Below are 16,380 nucleotides of genomic sequence, written 5' to 3'. Positions count from 1 at the left end.
CAGTCTTTCAGTGTAAGGTAATCCTGCCATTCCAGGAATTGACCTCTGAACCTATGCTGCACTCCCTCAATAGCCAGAATATCTTTCCTCAAATGTCTTTACTCATTTAAACTACGTATGTCCCTTTGCAAAGTTTCACAGTTCTCTGCTGAGTTTGCTCTGCCACTCATCTTAGTGTCATCCACACATTTTGACACACTACACGTGGTCCCCAACTCCAAATCATCTAGATAAATTGTGAATAACTACAGAGTCAACACTGATCCCTGAGGCACAACATTAGTCACTGATCGCCAACCAGAAAAGCCCTAATCATCCCCACTCTTTGCTTCCTGTTATTTAACAAATCCTCTATCCGTGCTAATCCATTGCCTGTAGCACTTTGCATCATTATCTTATGCAGCAGCCTTTTGTGCGGCACCTTGTCAAATGTCTTTTGGAAATTTAGATACACCACATCTACTGGGTCCCCATTGTCCATTGTGCTTGCAATGTCTTCATAGAATTCCAGTAGATTAGTTAAGCATGACCTGCTTTTCATGACCCATGTTGTGTTTACCCAATGGGACAATTTCTATCGAGATGCCTTGCTATTTCTCCCTTGCTAATAGATTCAAGCATCTGCCCCACTACAAAAGTTAAACTAACCAGTCTATAATACCCCATCTTCTGTCTTCCTCCTTTTTTAAATAGTGGCATTATATTTGCTGTTTTCCAATCGGCTGGAACTGCTCCAGAGTCAGGCGAATTTTGGAAAATTACCACAAGTGTATTTGTTATTTCTCCTGCCACCTCCTTTTGTATCCTGGGATGCATTCCATCAGGGCCAGGAGACTTGTCTATCCTGAGCTCCATGAGCTTGCCCAACACGACCTCTTCTGTGATAATGATTGTTTCCAGGTCCTCACCTACCTTCATCTCCTTGTCAATTACTGGCATGTTATTCATGTCCTTCACTGTGAAGACTGATCTTCTAGTTCCCCACTGTTTTTGGCCACTTTGTATGCCTTCTCTTTTAATTGGATGGCCTCCCTTATTTCCTTAGATACCCATGACAGATTACCCCTTTTCGTACAGAACTTCTTTTTCACTGGGGCGTACTTTTGCTGAGCACTTTGAAAATTTGCTTTGAAAGTTCTCCACTGTCCTTCAACTGTCCCACCATAAAATGTTTGCTTCCAGTCTACTTTAGCCAACTCCTCCCTCATCCTCTTGTAGTCTCCTTTGTTTAAGCACAGGACCCTGGTATTGGATTTTATCTTCACACTTTCCATCTGTATTCAAAGTTCGACCAGACTGTGATCGCTCCTTCCAAGAGGATCCCTGACCATGACATCATTAATTGTTCCTGTCTCATTACACAGGACCAGATCTAGGACAGCTTGCTCCCTCGTCAGTCCCATTATATACTCTTCAAGGATACTATCACGGATACACTCAATGAACTCCTCCTCATGGCTATCCTGACTGAGCTGGTTTGACCAATCGGCATGTAGGTAAACTCCCCATGATAATTGTTGTACTTTTTTATTGGCATTCATTATATTTTTGCTTATTGTCCGCCCCAATGTGATATTATTATTTGGTGGCCTATAGACTATGCCTTTCAGTGATTTTCTCTTTGTAGAATTTCTAATTTTCGCCCAAGTAGATTCAACCTTATTCTCCAGAGAACCAATATCATCTCTCATCACCGCCCTGATGTCGTCCTTGAATATCAGAGCTACACCACCTTCCTTACCTTCCTGTATGCCCTTCCGAATAGGCTGGTACCCCTGGATATTTAACTCCTCGTCATGACCATCCTGTAACCATGTCTCAATAATGGCTACTAAATCATATTCATTCCCAATAATTTGTGCCGTTAACTCATCTACCTTTTTTCAATGAGCATTCAGGTAAAGTTAAGACAGAGTTAGACAGATATTTGATTGTTAAGGGCATGGAAGATTCTTGGATATGCTGGAATGTAGAGTTGATGTTGAAATCAGAGCAACCACGTTCTTACTGAATGGTGGAGCAAGCTTGAATAGCTGAGTCAGAGAGTCCTATAAGGTGGAGATAGGCCTTTTGGCCAAAACTGCTCCATGCCGACCAAAATCCACACTAACCCCATTTCCCTGCAATCGGGCCATATCCTTCTAACCCTTTCCTATCCATGTACTTGTCCAAATGCCTTTTAAATGTTGTTAATGTACCGCCTCAATGACTTATGCTGGCAGCTCATTCCATATGCACACCACCTTCTGCATAAAAAAGTTGCCCCTCAGGTTCCCTTTTATTCTTTCCCCTCTTAACTTAAACGGATGCTCTCTTGTCCTCAATTCCCCAACCCTGGGTAAAAGACTGAGTGCATTCACCCTATCCATGCCTCTCATGATCTTATACACTTCTATAAGATCCCCCCTCAGTCTTCTAGTCTCTAAAGAATAAAGTTGTAGTTTTCCAACCTCTCCCTATCAGCCAGTCCTTTGAGTCCTGGCAACATGCTTGAAAATTTCTTCTGCACTCTTTCCAGTTTAATAACATCCTTCCAATAGCAAGGTGACTAAAACTGAACACAATACTCCAAATGCGGCCTCACCAACGTTCTGTACAACTGCAACATAACTTTCCCACTTCGATACTCAATGCCTTGCCTGATGAAGGCCAGTGTGCCAAAAGCCTTCTTCACTGCCCTGTCTACCTGTGACTCCACTTTCAGATAACCCTGTACCTGAACTCCAAGGTCCTTCTGTTCCACTACGCTCCTTGAGGCCCTATCATTCACCATGAAATCCTACCTTAATTTGACTTTCCAAAGTGCAAGACCTCATACATATCCTATTGAAACTCTGGCCCACATCCCCAGATGATCAAAATCCTGCTCTAATGTCTAATAACCTTCCTCACTGTTCACAAAACCGCCTAGTCTAGTGTCATCTACAAACTTACTAATCATGCCTTGCACATCCTCATCTAAATCATTCATATCGTTAACAAACTGCAATGGGCCCAGCACCGACCCCTGAAGCACTCCAGTAGTCACAGGCCTCCAGTGCAACAAGTCTGCTTCCTATCATCAAACTAATTTTGCATCCAATTTGACAGTTCCCCTGGATTGCATGCAATTTAACCTTCCAGAGCAGCCTACCATATGGAACCTTATCAAGCCATAATGAAATCCATATAGGCTATGTCTGCCACCCAGCTCTCATCAGCCTTCCTGGTCACTTCATCAAACAACTCTAACAAATATGTGAGTCATCTGCTCTTATTTCTTTTTTGTATGTTTAACATGGCTAAAAGATGTTTGTACTTTAATATTACAGAGCATCCTCAAATATCAAACACCTACAAATATCAAAAAGTCAAGAAATATTAGATCTGGCTGATACCTATGATATCTCAAACACGCAGTTCCATGTGAAGAAATGGTCATATGGGAATCAATATGGAAATTGAAGGAAAAGAAAATTTGAGGATGAAATGTTCATTTTAAGGTGCAACTTTGGTTCCCAAAATATTAAAGTAGAAAAGCTAGGATATAAAAGTGATGTAAATAAAATATCTTCTAAAAACTGCTAATCTCTCTAATATACAAAGGAATTGGTGTTCTCTGTAATATAAACAGAAACTGCTGATCCCTACATGATAGACTGGGATACCTGCTCACATTTATACTAAAGACGGCTGTTCTATATGATATATGCAGGGTGTCGTAGTTAGACTGGGCTTTTTGAAAGCTTTTGCAGCAAGTTAATTGGGAGACCTGCTGCAGTAATGGAAACATCTGAAGAATCTCCAGAAAAGAATTTATCAGGAAAGGAAATAGGGTTTAAAAGATGCAGCAGTGGTACAGGTGAAGCATGTCCCCTCAGCCTCCGAGGGGTGGAGAGAAGATTCAGGACAGGCAAGTAAATTCTTACCTGAGGATTGATAAAGAGAATCAGATCACTGAAGGTTCCAAGTATTTTCTTGCAAAGGGAGAAGTATTTCATTATTCCTTTAATCATGGAAGTAAGCTAGTAAAGATATTATGAGACACTGGAGCACATCATATCGTCAGAGAGTCATAGAGACGTACAGCACGGAAACAGATCCTTCGGTCCCACTTGTTCATGCTGACCAGATATCCTAAACTAATCAGTCCCATTTGCCAGCACTGGGCCCACATCCCTCTAACCGTTCCGTTTCATATCCCCATCCAGATGCTTTTTAAATGCTGTAACTGTACTAACCTTCACCACTTCCTCTGGCAGCCTATTCCATACACGCACCACCCTCTGTGTGAAAAAGCTGCCCCTGAGGTCCCTTTTATATTTTCATCTCTCACCCTAAACCTATACCCTCTAGTTCTGGACTCCCCGTCCCCATGGAAAATACCTTGTCTATTTATCCTATCCTCATGATTTTATAAATCTCTGTCAGGTCACCCCTCAACCTCTGACTCTCCAGGGAAAACAGCCCCAGCCTATTCAACCTCTCCCTGTAGCTCAAATCCTCCAACCCTGGCAACATCCTTGTAAATCTTTTCTGAACCCTCTCAAGTTTCACAACATCTTTCCGATAGGAAGGAGACCAGAATTGCAAACAATATTCCAAAAGTGGCCTAACCAATGTCCTGTACAGCCAGAACATGACATCCCAACTTCTGTACTCAATGCTCTGACCAATAAAGGAAAGCATACCAAACACCTTCTTCACTATCCTATCGACCTGCGACTCCACTTTCAAGGAATTATGAACCTGTACTCCAAGGTTTCGTTGTTGAGCAATAGTCCCCAGGTCCCTATTAAGTGCATAAGTCCTGCTCTGATTTGTTTTTCAAAATGCAGCACCTTGCATTTATCGAAATTAAACTCCATCAGCCACTCCTCAGCCCATTGGCCCATCTGATCAAGATCCTGTTGTAATCTGAGGTAACCTTTTTCGCTGACCACTACACCTCCAATTTTGGTGTCATTTGCAAACTTATTAACTCTACCTCTTATGTTCCCATCTAAATCATTATATCAATAATATAAATTAGCTGCTGATTTTGGATAATGATTCATTTATCCTTCAAAGAGTGGTTAATGAAGAAAATAAAAGTAACTGGATGTGTACAAAGAGATTACAAACTAGTTTGGTTATGTGGGGTGGACCAAAGATAATTTAGTGTGATGTAAACTGTGGGATTTGTATGTATAATTTTTAATGATATTTGGGATGAACTTGGATTTGTTTTTTGAGTTAATAACCAGTAGGTGCATCTTGAAGTTAGTAGTTGTAAGTATTCCAGTAGCCATGGTGATTTCTTTTAAAATTAATTTTGAAGCCTGGCTCTAGAGTGAATGGATTTGTCCCCTGATGGACTTCTGTTGATTTTTGATTGTTTGTCATCTGGCATGGTAAATTATTGGGTGTCCCAGTTTTGTGAGGGAGTTCTGCAATCTACTTTTTAAAGCTTAGTGGAGTTGCCCTTAACTGAGTGAAAGTTTTAGTTTCACTTTTAACTTTGGGTAATGATTTAGCCCTGGCAAGACCTTGGCATGGGGGGGGGGGTGTAGGTGGCAGGGGTCCTTAGTGGGGAATGATAAGAGGTTGTGCATTTTGTTCTCTATGACTCTATGCTGTAAATCAGAACCAAAACCAGAACTTGCTGGAAAAGTGCAGCAAGTCTGGCAGCATCAGTAGAAAAAAAATCGGAGTTAATGTTTTGGGTTGAGTGACCCTTCCTTAGAACTCTGAGGAAAGTTCACTTGACCTGCGTTAACTCTGATTTCTCTCTCCAGATCCTGCTAGACCTTTTCCTGCAAGTTCTGTTTCTGTGGCCTATTTTTGTGTCATCCATAAGTTTTCTTATCATCCCCTGCCACATTCTCATCTATATCACTTACATAAATCACAGACAATAAGGGGCCCAACACTGACCCAGTTGTACACCATGGGACACTCCCCTCCAATCACAGAAACAACCTTCTACCATGGTTCCTTGTCTCCTCCAACTCTGCTAATTTGGAATCCATTGGGTCACGTTTGCCTGGATCCCATACATTTTTACTTTCTTTACCACTCTCCCACATGGGACCTGGTCAAAGGTTTTGCTGAAATCCATATAATTTTCAATGTATCAATTGAAAATAAATTTGATATAGACCTAACTGTGAATAATTATATTTCAGACTTTGTTTGATAATAATTTTGTCAAAGATCCCTTAAAAACAAACTTTAAAGTGCATAGAATTCAGATTGTTTTCTGTGATTTATTTTGTTGTGATTAAACACAGTATATCAAATATCACACATAGGATTATGCATTACCTCAATCACGTTAGAAACGACTTACTGGAAATATGTGAGAACAGGACATTCCAGCGCAGTACAGGCCCCTCGGCCCTCGATGTTGTGCTGACCTGTGAAACCGATTTGAAGCCCATCCAACCGACACTATTCCATTATCATCCATATATTTATCCAATGAGCATTTAAATGCCCTTCAAATTGGCAAATCTACTACTGTTGCAGGGAGGGCACTCCATGCCTGTACTATTCTCAGAGCTTTACAACGCTAATATAGCTGAAGCATTTATTTTCTGGAATTACTGTAATAGCACAGTTGTTTTCATTACACTTCTTACTTTCCTTCTCAATCTCTAAATCTGTCATTCTTTTCTGTGATTATGTTAAATCTATGTCTAATTTCAATCCGAATATAGGTAAATATAAACTAACCTCCTTAGGTATAAAGAATATTCAACTGGACAATCAGTTTTTTTTCTTGTACATTTTGGGTCAAAATAAAGTCGGCCTGAGTGAGTATTTGAAATCAAAAGGTCTCATGCTGTATGAGTCACATTATCAAAATATTTGCACAATGGATCATAAAAAGGTAAAAATGTTTGGTCATGTTTGCAATTATTCTGAAACCCACATTCTTTATGGTTTGTGTACATTTTAATATTAAATCTTACCACATTCTATGAAAGTTTTATGAAGTTCCAGTTCTGCAAAGAGACAAAAATATTATTGTAAGTATCAGAATAACAATGCAATTAATCACATCTTCTCACCAAAATAGTTTGAATAAATCTGATCATTTTTCAATGAAAATCAGTTCTTACCAATATGTAATTTACCATCGTTAGATATTTGATTAATAAACTGTGTTGCAGTTCATGTATTGTAGTGTTTTACTGTGCAACTGGTTTGGTTATAAGGGGGGTGAAGTGGGAGATGGAAAATTAGATTAAAACAACAGAATTTTTCTCCAATGGTTTGAAGAACCATAGGGGAAAAGAAAATCCTGATCAAAATAAAATGAAAATACCATACCTGAGCCATTAGGGCTAAAATATTTTCAAAATATTCAAACAAAATGAGCTGCAATAAAAATGTTACAGAAAAAAATCATTAGAGGGTAATGTTCCTTAAAATAAAATTGAGGCACCAGGTAACAACATATAAACAGAACCCGGAGTCTGACGAGATTCAGATGAGTTAAACAGAAGACACTGGAGATTACAGATAGTTAAGGAATTTGTGTTGTTTGGTGAAATTACAAAAGTAATTGTTAAACACCAAACACTTTTAAAAGAGCAAGGTTTTATTGACCAGGCCAGACTCCCTCAAGACATTTTTTAAGAAGGTAGCCCAAACCCTAACTTTTCTAGTTGCTTTAAGTAGATGGATATTCCAGGAAGGATGCAGCTGGTCAAACTACGTGGCTTCAAGTAAAACAAAATTTATTTACACATCACCAAATAAAACACAAACTAAAGAAAACAGAATTTAAAATGACAATGTTTCGAAAACCTGACTGACACAATATCCCTGTCAACTTAACAAAGAGCTGATCCAATTTCCTACAACATTTCATAAACACAATCCTTGGCAAAAAGGTAAATTCAAACACAAATTCTTACTGGATAGAGGATTCAGAGAGAGAGAGAGAGAGAGAGGATCAGCCAGGGATCATTTGCTGAAGCATGGACCTGAAGCTGAAGCTACACTGCAGCTGTTTCTCTACGTCCTCAGCTAAAAACTAAACCGGAACCTCTGCCTTTTACACCACTCTTGGAAAGAAAAGGGCTCCGTAACCTTGTTAAAGGAGCAGCACTGTCACAAGGAGAAGAGAAGACAAGGATCAGGAAATGGAAGCTGTGATAAATGAGTTGCTTCAATAAATCCTTACCTTTGAAAAGTGTGGAAAAGTTCCATATCAAAAGATTCAAATTAAAACTGGACACATAGACTTTATATGATGCACCTTCTCATTCAGAAGCGAAAAAGCAACAAAATAGATGAATTGCCAACAAATATTAGCGCTGAAAATGGAGCATGATTCCTGAAGAAGGGCTTATGCCCGAAACGTCGATTCTCCTGTTCCCTGGATGCTGCCTGACCTGCTGCGCTTTTCCAGCAACACGTTTTCAGCTCTGATCTCCAGCATCTGCAGACCTCACTTTTTTCTCAACAAATATTAGAGGCAGCTCCCTGCCATTGGCCATCCTTCACTTCAAAGCTGATGTCTATTCAGCGTCACAAGATCTTGCCATGGTTTTGATGAAACTGAACATGCTGATTCCCGATCCTTTGACCTTTGGGCACAAAGGGCAGGATTTCACTGAGTCAGCAGGATCATGAGTGCCACTCAGCTTCAATTTTCAGACATTAGGCCTCAAAGCAGATATGTATTTTGATGGATAGGTCATTGTCCTTCTGAACAATGGGTAGGAAATTCACCCTAGTCTTTTGGTTGAATGCTTTTACACCTCAAGGAGAGTTTTAGGTTGTCTTTGAAGCTTTTATTTTGTTTCCTCTGAATTGTTGGCCATTTGAGAGTAAAGGAAACAGGATTTGGCAAGGGGAGAGTGCTTTCAGCCATCCATACACAATGATCAGCCATTAAATTGATCTTACTGGATAGAGTTTTGCTGGAATGCTCGTCTTATCCGATCAGCTTCAAGAAGGGCAATAATGTTTGTTTAAGAATCTTCTCATTAAATCTGGAGCATGTTTCAGGGAAATTTCTGGTAGGAGTTCTCTCACTCTCTGCTGATTCACAGTCCAGGATTCACTGCTGTGCAGGAGTGCTGTGAAAGTAACCTTTTTAAATTATTTGTTAATCAAATGCAATATGCTTTTTGTGGTAAATTTAGTTCTGAAAGTTAAACAGATGCATATCATTTCAACATCTAACACTGACACCAGAGGGCAGCTGAGTTTTGGGAGGTAAACAGCCACTGCCAGACTGTGAACAGCACAGAGCTTATGACCAAAGCTTGTATGTCTTTATTCTTTCATGGAAAATCCTTATCACTGGTCAGGCCTGCATTTATTACCTATTTCTAATTATCTCTGAAGGGGTGGTAATAAATTCACCATCATGGGCAGAATTAGTGAGTGGGCAAGAAGACGTTAGATGAAAATAATGTGGAGGAAGTGACGATCTGTTGGCCTGCTTTTGTAGTCACCGTTGTTACATGTCTAGTCCAGTTCAATTTCTGATAAATGGAAATCCCAGTGTGGTGATAGTGGGGGAATCAGTGTTTGTAATATCATCGAATGTTACGTTTTCTCCATGAATTATAGAGGAACACAGTAAAGAAACCGACCCTTTGGCCAAACTCATCCATGCTGACCAGGTTTCTGAAACTGAACTAGTCCCATTTAACTGCATTTGTCCCATGTCCCCCTCATCCTTTCCTATTCATGTACCTGTCACAATGTCTTTCAAATCTTGGAATGGTACTCACCTTTACCACCTTCTCTGACAGCTCGTTCCATACACACACCACCCTCTGTGTCTTTCATCTCTCACCTTATACTAATTTTGGACTCCCCTACACTACACCTTATCTGTACCCTTCATGATTTATAAACTACTATAAGAAGTTGTTGGAGATGGTCATAGAGTGTGAAGTATAAATGTTACTTGCCACTTATCAGCTCAAACTTGGGTATTGTCCATGTCTTGTGACATGGACTGGTTCAGCATCTGAGGAGTCACAAATGGTGCTGAACATTGACAATGAACATCCCTTCATCGTAAGGTCAGAATGGGAATAGTCATTGATGAACCAATTGAAAGTTGTTGGGTCAAGGATACTACCCTGAGGATCTCCACAGTGATGTCCTGGAGCGGAGGTGACTGACCTCCAACAATCACAACCATCTTCCTTTGTGTCTTGTATGACTTCAACCAGCAGAGAGTTTTCCCTTGGCTTTTGTTGTCTTTCATCCATTCAATTGTACATGACATCTCTTCCTTAATGATGCTTTCTGATGGATTCTGCCTCGTGATACTAAGGGATAGACTGAAGGGGTTTGTCATGAAGAGTGATGTTGAGAGTGTGAGTTCAATTCCTGGACAGGCTGAGGTTACCATGAAGGTCTCAGCTTCGCAGCCTCACTCCTTGTCTGAGCTGTGGTGACCCTCAGGTTAAACCACCACAGTGACAGAGCAGCTCTATGGTCCACTAATACTATGGTGACTCTGCCTTTTACTATCAGCTTCTACTGTGCATTCCTGGTTGAGGAGTAACTCATTTCCCGCTGTATTCCATTGTGTCAGTGCTTGTGTTGGGAATGTCCTGCCCAGAAGGGACAAGGCAGGTTGATGATGTGTGGTCATTCTGGCTTGAATCTATTTCAATATTTCCTCAATACAGGGAAAACTCTAACAGGGATGTCATGAATTAAAATGACAACAGAAAAGATATAAGCTCTGAGTAAGGCTTGTCTTTTTCTGGAGAATGCGGAACATTCTTTGCTCCAGTCCTTTTCAGGCCACCTCCCAGAACCCTTTTTCCAGTATTACAATAACTGCACCGCTGCCATTTCTTGGCTTATCCAGCACTGGAAACAATCTTCAATTTTGCTTTCAATTTCAACCTTTCTCTCATCTTTCCCCGGACCATCTCTTCCCTTCCCTTCTTTATCTTTTTGGACATATCCCTGGGGATATATTCTTTAATGATATATATCACATGGCCACTGAATACCTTGAATACATGTCCTTGCAACCTGCTTCCTGGAAGATCTCTATTCCATTCTCCTAGTTTCCTCTGTCTGCATGACATCTGCACTGATGGTAACACCTTCCATTCTGGTTCTTCTGACATTTCTTCCTCCTTACTCAACTACAACACCCCCTCACTCCCACCTTAAGCAGCCACTGACAGGGCCCTTCACTGTGCGGAACCCAATTCTCACAGTTTTGTTCTTTTCTCTTCCTCTCCCTCCTCACATTATAACAGGTTTCACCGTGTACTCGTGTTCCATGCCACCTGCTTCTGAAATTGAAAAATTGTCATCCATAATTTCCACCAGCTCCAACATCATGCTGCCACCAAACACATTTACCCCATATCTCTCCTGTCAGTCTTCCAAAGGATTTGTTCTCTCCCTGGTTCACTCTGTTATCATCCCCCAATACTTCATCTCTCTCCTACAAGTTGCTGCACAATCACCTTTTTGCCTCCTCCCTCCTTACTTTCTCATGCCCCAAACATTCCTTCCAGGTGAAGCAGTTGTTCCCCTCAACTTCTTTCAATTTTGTCTACTATATTGAGTGTTCTTGATCCAATCTCTTCCACACAGATTGCTTTACACAGCGAGATTCTGCTTCTGTATCATTTAATACATCATCATTTTCTCACACTGACATTCCTGCCCGAGGCCTGATGTAATTTTCAGTGAAGCCCAACACAGCTGGAGGAACAGCACTTCATTTTCCATTTAGACATTTGACAGCTTCCTGCCCTGAACACTGAGTCCAACAATGTGCTCAGGAACTCTATCTTCCATTCAGGATATTTTTCACCTAGTGTCTCTATTTTGTTCTCGTGTTTTTGCTTTCAGTCTAACCTTTCTCTGACCTTGTCTTTTGTTCCACCATCGCCTCAATTTTTTAAACAGCATAAACCTCATCACATTTTCACCACCATTAAGTTTGAAACAAGATCGCATTGCATTGGAAACATTAACTGTGTGTTTTTTCCCCACAGAAGCTGTCAGAGTTATTGAATTTCATCAGCACTTCTTTTCTGACAGCTGAACCATAAACTTGTTCCGACTTGTGGCAAATTTATAACTAGTTCTGAAGAAATCACTGAACTTGAAACATTAACTCTGCTTTCTCTCCACAGATGCTGCCAGACTTGCTGAGCTTCTTCAACAATTTGGGTTTTTTTTCAGATTTATAGCATCCACAGCTCTGTGTTTTATGATGCTAGTTGGTATAGTTCTGGATTATTTTTGCTTCACATTTGCTGAGCACAATGTTACACATACTTACGTGGGGAACATAACAACACAATTTTCAACAGTTGGCATTTGTTTAAGAATTATTAATGGAGTGTTTTCTGTTCAGCTGGAGTCTGGGAATCACAACTATTCCTCTGTTCTCCTCTTCAATGTGACCAGCTCTTCACAAACACTTCACCCTTCCTCAAACAATTAACATTGAAACAAACCCAATCTTTTCCCATACACATTGTCCTGGTGTTATGCTGTGATTCTGAAATTCCACAGATTTGTTCACGGAGACTGAGAGATCCCCCATGGATTTCCAGGCTTGTGTCTTTATTGTCTTTACTCAGTGCTACACGGAGACTGTACCTTTAATGTGTCGATGGTTTTTCACACTCCAGTAAACCACAGCAGCAATGCCAACAGTTACACAAAGGATGGTCACGAGTAAAGGTGCCAGCCAGTCAGGGACATCAGGGAAGATCACATCTGTAAAGTGAATACCAGTGCATTACATAAATATATTTTCTGCAGCATGTGCCATAGAAATTATTATTACACAATATTTACAATTATCCATAGAAATTATTATTACACAATATTTACAATTATTAAATGCTCATGAGATGAAAAACCCACTGTCCTCTCGCAGTCTCCTGATTTAACCTCAATAGGGTCGTCTGGAACATGCAAAAATGTCAACACTGAAGTTTGTTAAATTCCCAACTGACAATGGAACCCCTGCCTGCTACTAATGCTTATTATTGCTCTCTGTGTCAGGCTAGGGACTCTAACACTGCCAATCACAAATACAAAAATAAATGAAGCTCCATCGTTATATTTGTATTCCAGAACTCGTGGGATCAACAAAGCTACACTTCCTAACGTCTCTGTCTGGGAAGGTATCTCAAATGTGTCAGATAAAACCAAAATAATGCTGACACTGGAAATCTGAAACACAGATAGAAAGTGCTAGAGCAACTCAGCAGAAGTGGCAGCATCTGTGGAGCTTCTCTAGCACTTAAAGTCATAGAATCATAGAGATGTACAGCATGGAAACAGGCCCTTCGGTCCAACCCGCCCATGCCGACCAGATATCCCAACCCAATCTAGTCCCACCTGCCAGCACCCGGCCCATATCCCTCCAAATCCTTCCTATTTATATACACATCCAAATGCCTCTCAAATGTTGCAATTGTACCAGCCTCCACCTCATCCTCTGGCAGCTCATTTCATACAAGTACCACCCTCTCTGTGAACAAGTTGCCCCTTAGGTCTCTTTTATATCTTTCCCCTAAACCTATGCCCTCTAGTTCTGGACTCCCCGACCCCAGGGAAAAGACTTTGTCTATTTACCCTATCCTGTGCTGATCTCAAATGTGTCCCCAGCTACAGTCCCCAAAACAAAACAGCCTGCTTGACTGGAAGCACATCCACAAGCATCCACTCCCTCCACCACTGATGCTCAGTAGCAGCAGGGTATCCTATCTACAAGTTTGCCTGCAGCCATTTATCAAAAATCCTGAGACAGCACCACTCCAACTCACTCCAATATATGGGAACACCAACACCTGCAAGTTTGCCTGCAAGCCATTCACCATCCTGACTTGAAAATGTATCACTATTCCTTCACTGTCATTGGGTCAAAATTCTGGAATTCCCTTCCGAAGAGTATTGTAAATGAAATTATAACAAATGGACTGTGGTGATTCATTACCACTTTTCCAAGGGCATCTTAGCAGAGTATAAAGGCAGTTAGAGTATACTTAAGAGGGAAACCAGGAGAGGTGGCTTTGGCAAATAGGATTAAGGTGAATCCAAATGCATTATATTCATACATTAAGGAAAAAAGACAAATAAGGGAGAGAATAGGGCCTGTCAATGATCAGCCAGGCAGCCTATGTGTGGAGCCACAGGAGATGGGGGAGATACAAAACAAATATTTTGCATGTGTTCATGGTGGAGAAGGACAAGGAAGATATACAGTGTGGGGAAATAGATGGTGACATCTTGAAAAATGTCCATATTATAGAGGAGGAGGTGCTGGATGTCTTGCAATGCATAAAAGTGGATAAATCCCCAGCACAGCATCTAAACTTGCTGGAGAAACCATAAGAATCTATAGAGGTGGCAAAAATTCAGTTGCAAGTGAAGCAGCTTGAGTTAGAAGCGAAAGATAGGGAAAGGGCAGTAGAAATGAAAGTTTGAGTTACGATTAAAAGCCGAAGATAAATTAAAACTGACAATTAAAAAGGAAAGTCAGTTGAAAAGGCTGGAGATAAAGGCTGAAGGTAGGCTTAGTGAGGATGAGGAATCCTCTGGTAGTCAGGAGCCCAGTGAGAAACTGGTGAAGTATGTTCAAGCATTGCCTACATTTGATAAGAAGGATGTGGAAGCCTCTTTCATCTTATTTGAAAAGGTGGCTGAACAAATGCAGTGGCCACTGGAACTTGGAGGTCATTTAGGAGTGAGGTAAAGACCGGCTAAAATGCAAAGACATTTTTACTGGCCTGGACTACACAAAGGTGCAGTTGAATTTTGTCAGATGTATCATGTGTGTCAGGTTATCGGAAAACCACAGGCAGGAATAAAACCTGCACCTTTAATATCTATTCCAGCATTTGAGAAAACTTTCACAAGAGTCTTGATTGATTGCGTAGGTCCCTTACCTCAAACAAAAAGTGGGAATAAGTATTTGTTAACAATAATGGATGTGTCAACTAGACTTCCCGAGGCAATCCTATTACGCAACATCACAGCTAAAACGTTGGAGAAGAATTACTAAATGTTTTACTCAATATGGATTACCAAGAGAGATCCAGTCAGATCAAGGATCAAACTTCACATCAAACTATTCAGGAGTTTATGGATAACTTGGGAATAAAGCAATTCAAATCTACTGTGTACCATCCAGAATCGCAAAGAGCACTAGAGAGATGCCATCAAACATTAAAGCCCATGTTGAGGGTTTATGGTCAGGATTATCCAGATGATTAGGATAAGGGAGTTCTGTTTGTACTTTTTGTGGTCAGAAATGCACCAAATAAATTGACAGAATTCAGTCCTTTGGAATTAATTTTTGGGCATGAAGTAAGAGGATCGTTAAAATTGATTAAGGAGAAAGTAATAAGTCAGAATTCAGAGATCACCCATTTGGACTGTGTGTCAAATTTTAGAGAATGATTTAATGGAGCTGGGGAGTTGGCTCGACAGCATTCGAAAGTATCCCAGCATGCAATGAAACAGGGAGTGGATAAGAAATCACAAATTCACAGTTTTGCAATTGGGAATAAGGTATTGGTGTTACTTCCAGTAACAGGTGAGCCTTTAAAAGTAAGGTTTAGTGGACTGTATCAAATTGAGAGGAAATTGAGTGAGGTGATTTACTTGATAAGGACTCCAGGTGGGAAAAAATCTCACAGAGTGTGTCATGTGATTATGCTCAAAAGGTACTTTGACAGGGAAGGAAAGCAAGAGGAGAAGGGGGTTCATGATTACAGCACAGAAGGAAGAACAGGGTTCAGAGGATTCTCATTCCTTACATCAAATTGGACAATGAGGACGTTGTCATAAATTGGGATAAATTACTGAATTACCTGCCACAAGAAAATCGAAATGACCTGAAAGAGTTATTACTGTCACATGCGGAGATACGTGGAAATTGGGAAAATTTAAGGATAAAAATGCCAACCTGTTTAGATGGAGCTTGTTGTTGCAGCCTTTACTTTGACAATTGGCAAGTGGCAGGTTGCGAAAGCGTGAATGCTGATGTGTTATTGAGGTTTGAATGGGATATGGAAGCGTTTGGTGGCGGGTGTGTCACGGCCTGAATTTGCATATGGTTATGCACGTTTGCATGGCTATAGTTAGTATTTGAGACTACTAACTACATTGTTTTTGAAGTGTTTTAAAAATCAAGCCATCTTTTGACATTGATGGTTCATTTCTTTAAGGGGAGAAGTGTCACAAAACTGGTCCTGTTTTTTTAAAAGCTGTTCCTTTTCTCAAGGATACTGTGTACTTAATTCTTTTCAGAGTGGTCATAAACAGGCCGGGGCTCCAGTCAGACATGGCTTGGCTGGTGGTGAGATGGGCTCTGCCTGTGAGATCCTTTATGCACGCCCAGACTCTCAGCCGCACCGCACGCTGCCCTCAAAGCGGCTG

General features: G+C 40.6%; 1 protein-coding gene across 2 annotated transcripts in view; it reads right to left on the bottom strand.

The window, feature by feature from the left end:
* The window catches only part of LOC122541328 (butyrophilin subfamily 3 member A1-like), a 109,338-nt gene that overhangs the window by 15,886 nt on the left and 77,072 nt on the right, over positions 1-16,380 (bottom strand). For both annotated transcript variants that reach the window (XM_043677993.1, XM_043677994.1), the window contains exons 5-6: positions 12,586-12,705; positions 6,936-6,968 (exon numbers count right to left, since the gene is read on the bottom strand). In XM_043677993.1, the coding sequence (XP_043533928.1) occupies positions 6,936-6,968; positions 12,586-12,705 (153 nt within the window). The remainder of the gene's footprint in view (positions 1-6,935; positions 6,969-12,585; positions 12,706-16,380) is intronic.

Source organism: Chiloscyllium plagiosum, chromosome 37, assembly GCF_004010195.1.
Source record: "Chiloscyllium plagiosum isolate BGI_BamShark_2017 chromosome 37, ASM401019v2, whole genome shotgun sequence".
Classification (NCBI taxonomy): domain Eukaryota; kingdom Metazoa; phylum Chordata; class Chondrichthyes; order Orectolobiformes; family Hemiscylliidae; genus Chiloscyllium; species Chiloscyllium plagiosum.
Note: the sequence above shows the minus strand (reverse complement) of the source record. Positions and strands in the feature narration are given on the sequence as shown.